This window comes from Melopsittacus undulatus, chromosome 5 (assembly GCF_012275295.1).
Source record: "Melopsittacus undulatus isolate bMelUnd1 chromosome 5, bMelUnd1.mat.Z, whole genome shotgun sequence".
NCBI classification, from domain to species: domain Eukaryota; kingdom Metazoa; phylum Chordata; class Aves; order Psittaciformes; family Psittaculidae; genus Melopsittacus; species Melopsittacus undulatus.
Genome location: NC_047531.1, coordinates 69,492,941 through 69,509,730, shown reverse-complemented (window position 1 = coordinate 69,509,730; position 16,790 = coordinate 69,492,941). Strand labels below are relative to the sequence as shown.

Below are 16,790 nucleotides of genomic sequence, written 5' to 3'. Positions count from 1 at the left end.
ACTATTCTATGATTCTGTGATTCTATCTGTGCAGGTATGTAATTAATAGTTCTATTTATAGTAAGTTACTATATCGCAGAAATCAAGATAGTAAGCCCTTTCATTATTGTGCTGCAATATATTTGTATGGGTTTTATAACTTAAATTTATTATACAACATAAATAAAGGAATCTCATTTAATTCCTTGCTTAAACATTCTGATTTGATATAGATATGTACGAATTTTTAATATGGAAAATATCTTTTCTTCAATAGCTTATCAAATATTAAAGGGGTAATAAATGTAATTTTGAGCTACAGAAAAAATTTTTTTCTTTACATGCATATGTGCACATGCACACAATCATGCTTAAACAGCACTTTAAAAGTTCATGTCAATGCAGAGGATATTAGGGATCCCAGTGATATTATACAGTGTAAGTACACATCATATTTCCATAATTAATTCTGTAATACCTCTAAAAATCACATGTAATATATACTTATATTTAAGAAGCAATACTGTAACCTCCAAATTCTTATCACAAACTTCAACAGAGCCAGGTTATCACCCAAAGGATCTCCTTGCTCTGCATTCCCTGCAGAGCTCTGAAATGATTAGTTTTCTTCTACTAAACTTGCTAAAGTTTCATTATTCTGTAATTTGCTAGTTTTACAACCTCTGTCAAACCATTTGTGTTCAAAGGTAAATTCATGCCTTAGGAGATATTTCTCAGAATCAAGAGCTAAGATTTCTAGATTCTGCAAGATTTCTTTAATTATAGGAAGAGAATAAGAAATGCTACAGTGACCATGGGTGTCTTTTGCTTATTTATTTGATTGATTTTAAACTTACCTACTTGGGAAATACCACAGTAGACACATAAGCAGGTCCCTTCTTCCTTGAATCCTTTTGAATAAGAAAGTCAGAGCATCTTTCTGCTTCTGCATTGGGAAAGTGACATTAATGGATATATTGTATGATCCATGCTCATCATACAGTAGCTGTAACGTCCTTAGTTTATAATATGATCTTATTGGTCAAGTTGTCCTTGTTTACTGCAAGCTTTCCTTGTCACTCTATGGAAGTTATTCAAGTTCCCATGCCTTTGGCAGGAATTAGGTGCCCATGAGACACATCCAGGAAGACCTGGGAGGCTTTTTACTTCTCTGACAGATTCTTTGTGTCATCTGTGGCTTGGGAGTTCAGAGGAATAGCGACGTCAAAGACTCTATGACTCCCTGTGAGAGCAAAATGAAGATTTTAGTAGTACAACATTACATAATGCTATATTATGTCAATAATAATAACAAGCTCTTGAGAACCTGAGTTCTTGAGAAGGCCCTTTCATTTGTATATCTCTCAACTAAGATTAAAAAATGGTGAGGGCATTGCTTACTTAGGACCATGAGATTGAACTTCAGGAGGCAAGGAAAACCAGGCAAAGGAGATAAAGTTGCTCTCTTCAGAAACTTCTGCTAACCACAAGGAGGAAACAGTCTTTCCCTCTACTTCTACTCTTTCACATAGCAAACACTTGCCAAAATTTACTTCCATAGGTGATAAATGTTGTCCACAAGTACCAGGTGTCATGGTTTAAGGAAACAAACATAGGTGGTTGTGGTGGGTGGGGAGGGAGATTGAAGGGTTGAGGATGGGAAAAACTGGGAAGAGGTATGGGAAAGTATGATGGGGCTTGTTTTGGTTTGTTTTGTTTTCCAGGAGGCTACATGGAAACAGAGGCAGCAGCTCAGGAATCTCTGGGATTAGGAAAACTTGGAACCCAAGCAGAAAAGGACCGAAGACTAAAGAAAAAGTGGGTACCTTTTTCATGTGACTTTCACTGGCTCAAACTTGATTCAAATGTCAAGTATTGTGTTGTTTTTATTCACATGTATAATGAGAAGGAAGACCATCCACTATGGCAGTTTAGTACTTAGCATGTTTTTTTCCAGTTTAAAAGTTTTAAAGCTGCATATAAATTGTAGGGAAAACTATTCGGTCTGTCTGTTGCACTGTATTGTTTGATCTGTGAAAGAATGTAGGCTTATGAGAAAGAGACATTTTCTATTTCACATTGTCATGAATTCTTTTTGACTTTTGCCATCCATCTAATTCTTTAAAAATAGGCAGGCATTTAGTGACTCACTACATAGATAAATTATTTTCATAAGGTAAAGAATTTTTTTTTGCATTATCTGTTGAACATATGGTTATTTCTGTCTATAGAAGTCAAAGGCTCTCCATGAACCCTAGCAGCTTCACTTTCTTTTTGCCTGTCAGCAAATGGCAACCTAATTTTTAGTTTGCATAAGTCTTATAATAATTTAATACTACATTTGCTGTCCCTCCTTGTAAAATCGGTACCCTGACTCATAGCAGCTGCCAGCACCTACGGAGAGCTATTAAAATAAAGCTATAAACACAAAAGAACCCTTTTGGCAGCATCACAATTCCAGTGTAATTAGAGGGTGTTGGAGAAAAAAGGGTGGCACTTAAAAGTGACTGCGAATTCATTTTGCAAACAAACAGGTTTATTTTTCATCCATACCCATTAACTTTAGTGCTATTATTTGGATTCTGAAAACCTATTTGTTTTAATTTGCTGGGATTTCAAGTTTCTTTCAGTCTTTCAATGTTCCTTTGCAAAGTTTCAAGAGAATTTACAATTCTAATCCAAAGAATCTAGAGATACTGTTTCAGCTTCTCTTTAAATTTATATAGAGAGTATTATTAATAACTACTTTCATATAAATCTCCTGATGTAATACAACTTTAAATGTAAACATCCATGTAACATAAAAATGTGTTTCATTTAAATCAGCCTCAATTTTGCAATTAAAGATAGAGAAGCAGTCACTGTGCTAGCTGAGAGAGAAGAAATGTTTTAAATTCAATTAAGAAACTCATAATAGCATTCACAGGGATATCAGTTGGTGAGTTTTGTCCCTGAGTTTCTCATCTATACATTTCTATCAGTCATTAGTAATTTAGAAATACATGAGTGGAAAGATTATATTGATATGCATTCTCACTAAACCTAGACAACATTTCTGATGCCATCATTATCATTCTAAAGAATATCAGTGAATTTTCAGCAGCCTGTTTTTTGAAGTCCCTATTTATCTTCCAGTTCTGAGGACTGAAGGTACCACAGTATTGAAATGACTTTGAAGGGACAAATGTGTTCCCTTTGTTCATTTTTTCATATGTTAGTTCTTTAAACTGGATAAAATAACTTCAGACTTGACACGTACTACTGCATATGTGACATGACTACTCAACATATAAGAGTGCCTACCAAGTTTTGGGTCTGGAAATAGTAGGTGTACAAGTAATCTGTTTTTTATACATATGTCTAATCTCACACAAACAGACTTTTCCATGCTTTCTGCTTTTCAAGTCTTTCCTTTTTTTTCTCCTATATCTGTGTGTCTTTGGTTCCTTATGAATTAAATATAATCAGAATGTTCTCTGCTGGAAGGAAAGTAGTCTTTCCTTTATGAATGGACTTCGTCTAGTCTGAACTGTATACTATTTATCCTCAGTATATGCTATATACCTATGTCATTTTTGGTTTGTTTTTTTTTCATATTCCTTTAGATTTGTCTGTCTTCATAGTTTCTCACTTTGGAATCCTTACAACTGCTTTTAAGATTACTGCTAATTTACTATCAGAGAAAGGTTTCTGTATATATTACATAGTTGTACAGGATATGCAATATGGGAAATATGTAACATTTTGTATTAGAGATATACATGAGGTTCTACTGAATTATGATAGTAATTAGGGAGCCAAGCAATTAATAGGGTATAAAAGAATTAACAATTAATTGTAAAAAATGCAGTCTTATATTTGCATGTCTTGCCTCAGAAAGTATGAAGTTAAAACAGTCCAGAAGGTCACTTAAATGAAAAGTTTGTCTCAGTAGGTCAGATTCCTTTCTGCCAACACTTATAAGCACAATGCATAACTCCCTCTGGAAGCAGAGCCTTAACAGTAGCTGCAAGGTTACTGATCTGGGTAATGCAGATGGAAATATTATGCTATGTAACAACAAGGATAATGTTAATGTGTATGAGGTCTTTATAAGAGGTAATAGCAGAAGTCTGAGGATAATTTTCTATCTTAGGATGTAGCAGTAAGATCTAAGTCCAAGCATTTGATCCCATTTTACTGAAACAAAACTTCCCTATAAACCCTACAGATACAGTGAGCTCAGTTGCTGGAACAGAGTGAGCAGAGCATTTCACCTTGTAAGGATTTCTACTGCTAATTTTAGATTAGGACATAAAACTCCAAGAAAGTCAGATACATTAAAAGAATGAAGCATTGGCTAAAGCAGGGAGGCAGTCCTTTGTGTTACATTTTAGGTCTAGATGATCTTTCCCTATGCAGCCAATTTCTTTCTCTATTAAAACAGCAGTAATAGCACACACAGAATTTGTGTTTCTCTCTCGCACATGTAAGTTAAGTGAAATGGCTTCCAGCAATGTTAACAGCTCAGTGAACTTCTCTTTCAGTTAAATGGTAGATCTGGTGCAGGAAAGCAAGGAGTCTCCCCTTCACATGAAACCAGAGGTCTGATTCATCACTGTGATCAACACGAGTTCTGTGAGCAGTACTCATGAGCTTCAACAGTTGTCAATTAGCTTTGAATTAGTAATTAAAAATTGACAGAAATTAATATGAAAGGATGGATTCCTTAAAATGTTATCCATTTCTTACAGCTGAATTAATCTTTTAAGTGCAAAATACCTTAAAATGCTAATTTTCTAATTTTGTATTTTTTAATGTATTCTTATCAGTAATTCAGCAAGGATGTCCCTACCCCAGGGACGAAGAAGCATTATGTTCCAAATTGCCAGCTGCTGTAGCCAGTAGGTACTAATGGTCCACTAGGTGCCCTGACCACCTGTTCCCCAGGTAGCCAGCACATGCATTGACCCTTCTCTGCGCTCATGGAGTTACAAACGTACTGTGGCACGTGGTAGTGTTTTAGTGCAATTTACAGGTGTAGAATAGATTACTGAATAATACATTTCACTCAGAGAAGTTTCATGACAAATCATGGTAATTCTGGAGACCAATTCTCTCTCTGGTTATTATAGTGCCATTAACTTAAATTTCAGCATTTTCCTGCTTCTTGTTTAGAAGATGCTATTTAGATGTAAAATTTCTTTCAGCTTCAATTGAGTGCTTAGACATCATTAAAATATAATTAACAGTTTGCTTCTGTGATATGCTAGACATTCATAAACCTTAAACAAGAGTCTATTTATCCAACATTTGGTTATTCCAGTAGATTTCTTGGGAACGAGTCTTTCTCCTAAGACATCAAAGAGAAATTAAGGAAACTGTACATTTTTTAAATTAGATCCAGCATGTTCCTAGAATAATCTGAAAAGATAAATTGCCTGACTCATCCATAGATCTTTACTCTCAAACATTAAATAGCTCTAGTTAATATTAAAAGTTTTTAAGTCTTACTATTTGTAAATTGAGCATGCAGGCTTAGAAAACAAAAAATGAGTGTCAGGTATTTAGAGTGTTTTAAGGTGTTACTACATTGTCTGGTGAAAATAAATGATGTTGTCCTGTGACAAAGAATAATGTATTGCATTTTAATTATTTAAACTAGCCTTTATATTCCATTTGACTTGTTCTATACAAAATATTTTGTATATAATATCTTTTGCCTTTTGTCTGACGCTTGAAGCCTTTTTGCCTAATGAGTAATTTCATCAAGAAAACCCACAGTTTAGGACTAAAAGTATTAATGGCACTGATCCCTGTATGTCACCATTACATTTGATCCTCCTGATGATACAAATAATCGGCACTCATCTCAATCATAAATTTTATTTGATTAAGGTATACTGTCCAAAAGACACTCATCACTGAAATGAAAAATGCAGCTTTTCTCTTCCATTATTTTGTGTGTGTGTGTGATCAACTAGTGTGCTTGTGAAAAATGACTACCTAATTTCCAATTCTGAATTTTGTAGTGGACTCCAGCTGCCATTTCTCCATGACTGTGTATACACTGTTCCAGCTCTTCATGATGTCATCCTTCACGTGTGTCTTTTGCACCAAATATTATGGCTGTGCACAATAACTTGGCCTTGGCATTCACTTAGGGTCGTCATTATAGCCCAGGCGGGGACCCAGCATAGGCAGTTTCAGGTCAGTCTGGTTTCTATCCAAACTCATAAAGGTTCTCAGAGGGTTCAGACAGAGGCATAGTCCCTTCTGGGACAGCAGAAATTGATTAGTGTGTGTCCCACAAAACAATTCATACCTCAGAAAAAGAGTAGATACTACTGTGCCTAAAACCAAATAATCTGTATTTCCCTTGAAAGCGCATATCCCTACGGACCTCATCTCAGGTAGCAAATTAAGACACTTTACAGAAGCTGTATAAATATTTTACTGTCCTTTTCACTAAAATACCATACAGTAAACCCTTTATAAAAATCTTCTTTACCAGTGAACTCAGCCAAACTTGAAATATGATTAACAAATAGAGCCATGTTTGCTTACCTTTTTGTAAATTTCCCTAGTGAACATCAGTTGTATTCTCCTTGTCTGCAATTTTGCCCAGGAGTAATGTCAAATCGTCCTTACCTAAAAGCCTCACCTGATGTCAAATACAGCTCTAAAGTCTTGCTTTGTCTTTCAAAGTGCAGTATAGGTCTGAGTACCAGTAATCCATATCCTTTTCAAATGTACTGTTTGATTTGATCAGCAATATTGTACCAAATAAATATCTGCCTGAAGAAGGGAGCATGCTTGTGCTGGTTTTGGCTGTGACAGAGATAATTTTCTTCATAATAGCTAGTATGGGCCAAACCACAACAATGCTGAAGAAAAGACAGTCTTTTATGTTGGATAAAAGTATGCAATGACTAGTCATAATCACTGATATTTCACAGGGTGTGTTTATTTTATCCTGTGCAAGGCACTTACAAGAGGCAAGGTTTGAGAGATGTTAAACTGATATGTAGTCCTAGATTGCCACACAGAAGTGTATTTGACTTTGTGCATGCTGCTAATACAGTTTGAAATTGGCCAATGCTGTCGCCTCCTCAGCAATCCCAAATACAAGTTATCTCCATGAAAAAATTATTTGCATGCAAGTCAGCTAGCCTGGATCCTACTGACAGGATTCCAGGCAGAAGTTGATAAATTTCCCAGTATATTAATATGAACATTTGAAAACCAATTATTACTTCATAACCAATGAAATAACTGCATTGTCTTACAATGCTATCACTCCTGGTGGTGTTAGGATGAGTTGAGCGGAGCTTTAACTTCACTTTTTACTTCATTTTTGTTTTGAATCTGGACAAGAATCTATAAATTCCATATTTCAAAACAAGCTTAAGATGTGAGGTTTATATTTTCCTAGGAAAATCAAATTAAGCCATTCTTTCAGATGAACCTGGTTTGGGGAGATTTTACTCCACAGGTACAGGTTTTTATTTGCCTTTTAAAATCAAGACCTAAGTAATTCTCATATGTAAATTATGGCATAAAAAGAAATTCTTAGTATTCATAGCTTTAGAATTAACCTTGCAGAAAGAATTTTAGTGCTGCTAAAGTCTCAGTTGACTACAGTGATGTACATATTAAACAGCAGTAACTTCCGTATGAACAGAACAGCATGTTGTATTAATTGATTGTTCTTCCTTTCTACTTAGAAAAGAAAGAATGATAAATATTTTAGTTCCTTTGATAAATTTGACAAATTCCTAATAATGGTTCTGTTCTTTTCTTTTGTTGGTGTTCATTCCTATATAGCCTTCAAAAACTGGGAGATGATAGAGAAAAGTGTGGAATTCACATTTAAATAAAATTAGTAAAAAAGCCCAGAACACTAAGACTTCCATTTCTTTACAAGCAAACTTAAGTTTTAGATCGCTGTCAACAGGCTACTTGAAAAAATGTTTAGGCAGACCTTTTTGTGGGATAAGAGTTTGAGACATCATAGTTATCTTTTAGGTCCTTTTGAATCCACACAGTGCCTCTTTAATTGGATTTTATGTGTGCAACTGCAATTAGAATTTGTCATACTGTATTTGTGACTACAAATAATCTCTGTCCTCTGCTGTATACAAATAGCTTATTTTAATGGTTTTCCTAATTGCACATATTTTGGAAAAATTAATCCAATTGGATTAATTAAGGACTTTTTCTGTGCCATCCATCTAATGTTCCTGAATACTTAATGCTTATTATACACCATTATGTCCTAAACGTACATTATTTATTTTTTTACAATGATGTAAAATGTGATGCCTCTTCTCCCCCCCCCAACCTTTTATTTACTGAATCTTTAGGAAAATTCAAGTTTCTATTTAATTTCTTCCTTTCCTACCCCGTCTGTGAGAAGCTACCTGATGCTGTTAGTAGCTTTTTTAAAAGTCTTGTATTATAAAGAGTGTTATTTTTATCCTTTGCCCTTTTTTATTCTTTTCCTCATAAAAGAAAATGACATTTATATCAACAAGTTGCAAGTTTTTTTATCAAATAAAAGCAGAAAAAAACCCATTTCCTCACTGTTTTACAAATATAAGCTTATCTATCACAGTTTTGATTTCTGGATAAATATAAACATCTATATATGCATGTAGCTGGATTTCTAAACAATGATCTCCAGCAGATGAAATATCCTGTCAGATTAACTGTAGAATTAGGGTTTAAGGGAATAATTAATAAAACACAGCAGAGGGAAAAATTTCAACTTAACTTTTAGTTTAATGTGTGTCTAAGGGAAATTACGTGCTTTCAATAAAATGATGATGAAAAGTCAAAAGCTAAAATATAAAGATCCATTTTTTTTCTTCTGTATTTTATTATTCTGTAGACAAGGTGCTCAGGCAGTTGAAGGAATGTCCCTTGATTCTCTGCTTCTATAATGAGGGAGACTGCAATGGCCTTCAGGTCCCATAAGTTATGCCCAAGTGACTGCAAACTGCCAACTCATTAAAACTGCCAGAAAATTACTTGCATTCTAATTAATTCCCCTGCTTATTTCTCTCTGCCCATACCCAAAGGACTATTCAGAGGAAGAAGTAAGAAGTGAGAGTTCTGGTTTAATAGACTCTGAAGGTCCAAAATTAAAAGTTTTTCCAGCAAAGGTGTTCAAGTCAGTCATTACAGTTAGCTCAGTAGAAAAATGAGCATGAATCATCAATTCATATTCAGTTCTAGTGCTAGTTTCATCAGATTTGGTAATCATTTGACTAGTTCTCTAGTCCTTTATTTATAATGCATACCTTTGTTGTTCTTCTCTTCCTTAATTTTCCTTTCCTAAACCTTCTGTGTCTAAATTTGTCATTTGTTTCCATCCACTTTTCTATATTGTGCTTCCTCTCCTCTCTCCCAGCTGTTCTGCTCATATCACAAACATGAAAACAAAATTTAAGATCTTGAAACCATCACCCTCCTGAGCTCGCTGAAATGTCTGCAGTCTTTTGTTAGTTATTATCAGAGCACAGACTTTTCATCCCCAAGTTTTCTTCAGTACAGGTTGGGGGTTGACCTGCTGGAAAGTAGTGAAGGGGAAAGGGACCTGGGGGTCCTGGTGGATAGGAGGATGACCATGAGCCAGCAATGTGCCCTTGTGGCCAAGAAAGCAAATGGCATCCTAGGGTGCATTAGAAAGGGTGTGGTTAGTAGGGCAAGAGAGGTTCTCCTCCCCCTCTACTCTGCCTTGGTGAGGCCACATCTGGAATATTTGCGTCCAGTTCTGGGCCCCTCAGTTCAAGAAGGACAGGGAATTGCTTGAAAGAGTCCAGCGCAGAGACACATGGATGATGAAGGGAGTGGAACACCTCCCTTATGAGGAGAGGCTGAGGGAGCTGGGTCTCTTTAGCTTGGAGAAGAGGAGTCTGAGGGGTGACCTCATCAGTGTTTACAGATATGTAAAGGGTGGGTGTCAGGATGATGGAGCTAGGCTTTTTTCAGTGATATCCAGTGATAGGACAAGGGGCAATGGGTGTAAACTGGAGCATAGGAGGTTCCACGTTAACATCAGGAAGAACTTCTTTACTGTAAGAGTGACAGAGCACTGGAACAGGTTGCCCAGGGAGGCTGTGGAGTCTCCTACGTTGGAGATATTCAAGGCCCGCCTGGACAAGTTCCTGTGTGATGTACTCTAGGTTACCCTGCTCTTGCAGGGGGGTTGGACTAGATGATCTTTCGAGGTCCCTTCCAACCCTTGGGATTCTGCGATTCTGTGATTCTGTGTAATGTTTCAAGCTATCTCCACCAAGCATTTTTATATCTCTATAAATCACTTCTTAATAGAACTATAATATTCTGAGATGGCTGGGTTTCATTCAGGCATATAATTTTCTTTTTTATGATGGCAATTAAAGGATGCTGAATAAAGTTTATTATTGATGATAACATCTTGCTTTCTCCTGCAGATATGGTTACCAATTATATTGGAAAGGATAGGTTACCTAGAGGGCAAATCACTAATACCAGTATTGCTACTAGTCTAGTGTTAGTATGACCATTAAAAAATTATAGTCATCTATGTACATGAAATCTGGAATGGAGTCTACATCATTTATGATTCCTCTAAGATATTTTGCTCAAATATTAATAAAGTGCACATAGAAAAGTAAACATTGGTTTGTAGTACGCTCAGTTTTACTGTTTCTCTATGTTAATGTGCTTAAATCCACAGGTTTCAGATTTTCAGGATTTTTGGTGTTACACAAAAATCACTATGTAATACTTCAAATCTGGGCAAATTCTTGGATTTGAAAATCTGTTATATATTCACTGTGTTTACAGATTACTGGCACAAATATGTATTGTAGATGGAGAATGTGCCACACTGAGTGGTACTTAATAAGAAGCCAAAATCAGTTTAATGAGAATCTCATTTTGACAGATGCATCTGTTCTTCACAAGAACACTTAACTTCTTTAAAGCATTCAAAGGCCAGTTAGAAAGATTTCTGTAGTTATAATGGTAGCATTATTTTATCTATCATATGATTTTTATTTTTATGGGCTACTATATGTTCATTAACATTTATGTGCTTTTTTTTTCCATTCATCTCTCTCCATCTCATGAAAAGCATATCTGGGTAAGTTAAAACACCATGGCTGCTGAACATACTCATTTTCAGCACCATGTTTATTTTCTATCCTTTATTCTTATTTCTTTTTGTTTTTCTGTGAACCTTGTGTAACAGTCCATACAGAAAACTAACCCAAATGAAAACTTTCAAAGTATTCAAAATAAATGGTAAACCTCAAAAGCATACAAATTCAGATCAGCACTTGCTCCTGTAGGGATTAAAGGAACGGATTAAACAATGGGAGATGAATTCTGGTGGGTTTTTTTTTTTCTTTTAATAAACACTTTTGGGAAGGTTTGAAGCCCAGAATCACGAAGACATTTGAAAGTTTAAGTCAGTGGAAAAATCCTGAGAGTGACAGCCTAGATAAATGGATGCTGTTAAAGCATATATTTCTAATTACATCACAGAAGACTCAAGACTGTAAATACTCTAGGAACCCAGACTATACAATTTATATCTTTTTGGTTGAGCCCTCATGCTCTGTAGTAGTACAATAATATTTTATTTGTGCATATAATTTTACTATTTTGGTTTTCACTATTTCATTTTTTTTAACCTGATATCAAATTTAAAATCTTCACCTGCTCCTTGGTTTATTGTACAAATGTCATATTTTCTTGAATATATTTTGTCATTTATTGAGAAAAATTAATTCATTTAAAACATGTACAAACTATAGATTTCTAAAGGTATAAGGATAAAAAACTCAAAGAGAACAGGAGTTACCACATTAATTTAAATAAATACATAAAATGTAACTTGGTTTTTATTACACATTTAATACCATTATTAATTTATACAAATTCCACTACCTTATTTTGTCATACAGTGACTCTAGCTATAGGATTGTAGCCTCTCTTAACTATTTAGCAACCAACAATAGAAAAGATAAAATCCAAATCCAGCTTAATCTGAACTCGAAATCATGGGATTACTCAAGCAAATATATTTGGTTTATCATTGCTGTCTACTTCTCTGCTAGAATCATGTAAAATATTTTGTGGTAAATTAAACGTTCTAGTACTGGTGATAAATCATGATAGTGTCAGTAATAATAATCAGAGGAACTGCAAGGTAAACACTTTTGTTAGTTACCTTTTTTAAGAAAATATCTATGAGTAAAGTCCATTTCACAAAATCTAAATTGTCCATTGCCAAAATTTTAAAATCAATTCTGCTTGTATTTTGCAAACATGATTTGGCTCTTGATTTCACCATGCCTGTTTTCAGTTCTTCTCACATTTGTGATTACATTTGAACTAAGACATCATAATATGTTTAATATAATAGTCCTTAGGACTTTTCATGTGATTCCTAATAGAGCTATCAGAGTAAATGCTATTATTTGGAGAAATGTGAAGATCTGTGTTGAAACATTGTTCAGGTTCCATCAAGACAGTGTCTGGACTACACAGACTGTATGCATTATGTATATCAGAATTCCTAAGCTGTTATTTCTTCTTTGCTTCATGGCAAGGAGCCTCTTCTTCATAAAGAAAATTGAATGTCACTGAATGACACTCTTTAAATCAAAATCTTGTTAACTTCCCACACAAAGACTGTTTAAAGATTATTCTTATTTTTAATGAAGTTCATTGCATTTTATGTAATGAGTTGGTGAGGGCTGCTCATAGAGAGCTAGAGTTTTCCTAGTGCAAAGGAAGGGTATATGTGAAATAGCAAATTTGCAGGATAATAATATAGTTTTGCTTTTTTGTTCCCCTGTTCCTTTTGCTGCTATGTACCTCTGCTGTCCAGAGGGATAGTGAAGCATTCATATTTCCCATGGTATGAGATAGTTCTGCTCTGAGCTTGATAGGTTGATTTGTGTGCCAAAGAAAATGGCCCTGTGTAACAGCATCTTTAGAAGGTAATTTTGGGGAGGACCAGACGTCAGTGCTAGGGAGGCAACTACACTTCTCTGACACACAACTTGACAACTTGGCATTATATTATTTTTCTTTTCTGTCTTTCATGAAAGAGTGAAGACAGCCCGCTTGACAAGGTACTCTCTCTAAAGCAAATAGATGCATCTCAATTTTTAGATAAATGCTAAATAGCTGATGTTCATGAAATTTCCTGACTTTACAAAACTAGACTGAGTGTATGATATATTTTAAATAGGATATTGCAGTTATTCCCATAATATCTCCAGGAAGAGTATTTTATTCTTGAACAATAATAATGTTATCTTTAAAAATGCAGCTTTAATTTGGAATTCATGCCAGTGGTAGTGATTTAAAGCCCTATCTGCAAAATAACAACATTTATAGTAATGCTTAATTAATGTTAATTCTTCCTTATCAGCTTGTTTTCATATGTTGCCAAAAAACTAAATGAGCATGGAAATAATAACATGTTAATTACCTTCTTACCAGTGCAAAGGGGACACATTATAACATGTAGTACTCTTCTGACAAAGTCCTAAGATGAGAAAATCTCCATGATCCCCTGCAAAGCATCTTCCGAATTAGAGAAATTGTAAAATTATATATGCAATCTCCAAACTCTATTTTTGTAATGAAAGAAAGAGGGAGTGATGAGCTTTAGGGTATTTGTTTCTTCCTCTTGTTTTTGTAAGGAAAATTGAACCGCGGTTGCCAACATTTGCCCTTGAGGACCTTCTGGTTTTGGGAAGCCAGTGGCTACCTCACAAGGACAATAGTTCATTCAGGTTGTTATAAAATATTTGGATTATATTCCAAAATAGGCAAATCACTGGATTAATTTTTCTGATGACTTGCATGATCAAAACAATGCATGTTTTCTCCTTCATGACACTTTCAACTTATTTTGAAAGAATGGCATTCTTCTATAGTGCTTGTTTGTATAAAAAAAGCAGAAGTTTATTTGACTACCAGCCAAAGACCGTCTCTTTCGGCCAAAAATAGAAATTCTTGGTTTAGTTCTGGTTTACAGATTGTAGGGTCAGGTTGTGCAGATCTCCTAGTGTGTATTAAAAAGTAGTCAAAGAATGCTGTTCAAAAGTAAAATATAATTTAAATAAACTTTAATATTGGAGAGTTGTTTAAAAGAAACATCTGAGAGAAGGAAGTATGAATTCTGAAGCATAGAATTCTTCTCAGGAGAAAGAAATATTATAAAAATTCTTTAGTATTCCACCTCAGTAAGTGAGGCACAAGCCTTATGATGCCTGTATTTGCTGGCATGTCCCAGTAAAGGATTTAACTTTACATTAAAAATATTTTAAACCAAGACACTTCCAAAGACCCTTTGGATTATGTTTATCATATTGTAGTCTTCAGCAATAGCATATATATATGGTATCCCATTTCTGGCCTGGACCCATTTTCTTCAAACAAAATCAATAACCACAACTGTATTTCCTTTAGCTCTGTGAGTCTGGCTACCTCTGAAGTAACAAAAGTGCTTTCCTGCTCTGGGAAAATGTATTTGTCTAAGAAGCACTGGAATAATGCTAATCATCCACACCAAGCCTCAGGCCAGTTCAAATGTTGCAAGGTCACACAAGACTCCTTAGAAATATGTACTTTATAATTCCAGCATAAGGTATTAAGTTTTTCATGAAGGTAAGACCTTTAAGTGCCTATGCATCTTCTGCAGGCACCTCACTTCCTGAGCACATGGAGGGATTTCACACCAAATCAAAGAAATAGGCCACACATTTTATTAAGAATTATGCTTTCATACAAAGCAAGTATAGCTCTACATGTCTTTGGACATGATATGCTGGGCTGCATTAAAAGGAGCTTGAATGACAGTTTGAGGTTAGGTGATTCTCCCCCTGTACGCCACTCTTATGAGACCACACCTGCAGTACTGCATTCAGCTTTAAGGGGCCTCAGCATAAGAAGGAAAGGGACCTGTTGGAGTGAGTCCAAAGGAATTAATATGATCAGAGGACTGGAGCACCTCCTGTATGAAGACAGGCTGAGAAAGTTGGGCTTGTTCAGCCTGCAGAAGAGAAGGCTCAGGGAGACCTTAAAGCAGCCTTCCAGTGCCTAAAGGGGACCAACAGGAAATCTGTAGAGGGACTTTTTTACAAGGGCATGTAGGGATAGGACAGGGGGGAATGGCTTTGATGAAAGAGGGTAGATTTAAAATAGGTATTAGGAAAAAGAATTCACTGTGAAGGTGTTGAGGCACTGGCACAGGTTGCCCAGAGAAGTGACTGCCCCATCCCTGGCAGTGTTCAAGGCCAGGTTGGATGGGGCTTTGAGCAACCTCTTCTAGTGGAAGATGTCCCTGCCCATAGCAGGAGGTCAGAACTGAATGAGATTTAAGGTCCTTTCCAACCCAAAGCATTCTATGGTTCTGACATCTGAGTGATGTAGAATAAACTACGCTGCAAAGGACGTGTGAGAAGTTAGATAAATTTCAGTAGTGCTGTCAAGTACTTGTAATGTTGCATATTACTACACCATAAGCATAGAAAACAAAGCAGCTGCCTTTCTATTAATATTTAGAGCTAGGGTTTTAAACATGTATGCAAAATTGAATATTTGAATTCCATTCGCTACTGAAGCCAGACTCTCTCAGCCTGGCCCCTTTGCTGTGCAGAAATCCCCAGAGGAGTCCATACAAGTAAGATCACTCTATTGCTTTTATCTTTTGTGATTTTGTAGTACATATATTTGAAATGCTGCTAAGACAGCGAAGAATTGCCAAGGGATAACTGAACCACAAAGGCTGTAGTAATAAAGGAAGACAGTGCAAAACTGAAGCTATAATTCCAAGATTTCCTTGTTATGTGGGAATGTAAGCAAATTTTAATACTACATTAGTATAGTCCCTATCTAATTTGTTTTTCACTGCAGCTTGTTGCTGAGAGCACTCATTTTATGTTTCATTCAGTAGGAGGCAGTTGAAAGTATGTTGTTAAATACCAGGGAAAAAAAAGACTTTTGAATGACTGCTTTTTCTATGCCACCACCACAGTGGGGTTTTATTCCTGCTCCAGGAATAAAAATGTCTGGTCAAATGGTTGAATATGTTTAATCTTGAACATCTTTGTGATAGTCTAGCTGACTGGCCTATACATAACTACGAAATATTTCATACCACTGTATTAAAAGTATATTTTAAGCTTTGAGAATGATGTTTTACATATATACTTACTGCAGGCCAGAGAAGCTGCAGGCGCAGGAATTTGGTTGTTATATGGTCAACTCAATAGAAATGTATCTATGTATATGCATAAAATTTAGAAACCACATCAATCTATAATTATAAAAATGTATACATCAGTAAAGCACATGTATTTCTTCTGTATATAAGCAATAATAATTAAAAAATCTAACATGGAACTATCAGAGATACAACCAACCATTAATTAGCCATGAATGGCTTATTTAAGATGTAGAATAGCTGTACTCAAGACACCCTAGAATTGTACACAGCTGGTCCAGCAGGTTTAATGTTTCAAACACTCAGACTTGACAGTGTTACTTCCATGCTTCACTCAGGTCTGGAGGCTGGCAATCTGGGGGGTTTCTGTGCCATTACCAGACCAGAGATAAACTAGCCTCAAGAGGAATCCCTCAGTTTTCTCTGTTTGCTAATGTCTTCTATTTTATGTATGATCCTTATATACAGGGTATCCCAATTCTCTACTGCTTCAGCTAAGAACAGACAGAAACCTCACCTTTTGTATGTTGGGTGTTTAAAGGGATGTCAAAGTACACCAAGAGGAAACAATCCTAAAGGGGAAGGAAACCTA

At 35.5% G+C, this 16,790-nt stretch overlaps 1 protein-coding gene across 1 annotated transcript in view; it reads left to right on the top strand.

Moving 5' to 3' along the window:
• The window catches only part of PPFIA2 (PTPRF interacting protein alpha 2), a 331,712-nt gene that overhangs the window by 292,242 nt on the left and 22,680 nt on the right, over positions 1-16,790 (top strand). The window contains exon 21 of the mRNA XM_031047954.2: positions 1,704-1,797. Within this exon, the coding sequence (XP_030903814.1) occupies positions 1,704-1,797 (94 nt within the window). The remainder of the gene's footprint in view (positions 1-1,703; positions 1,798-16,790) is intronic.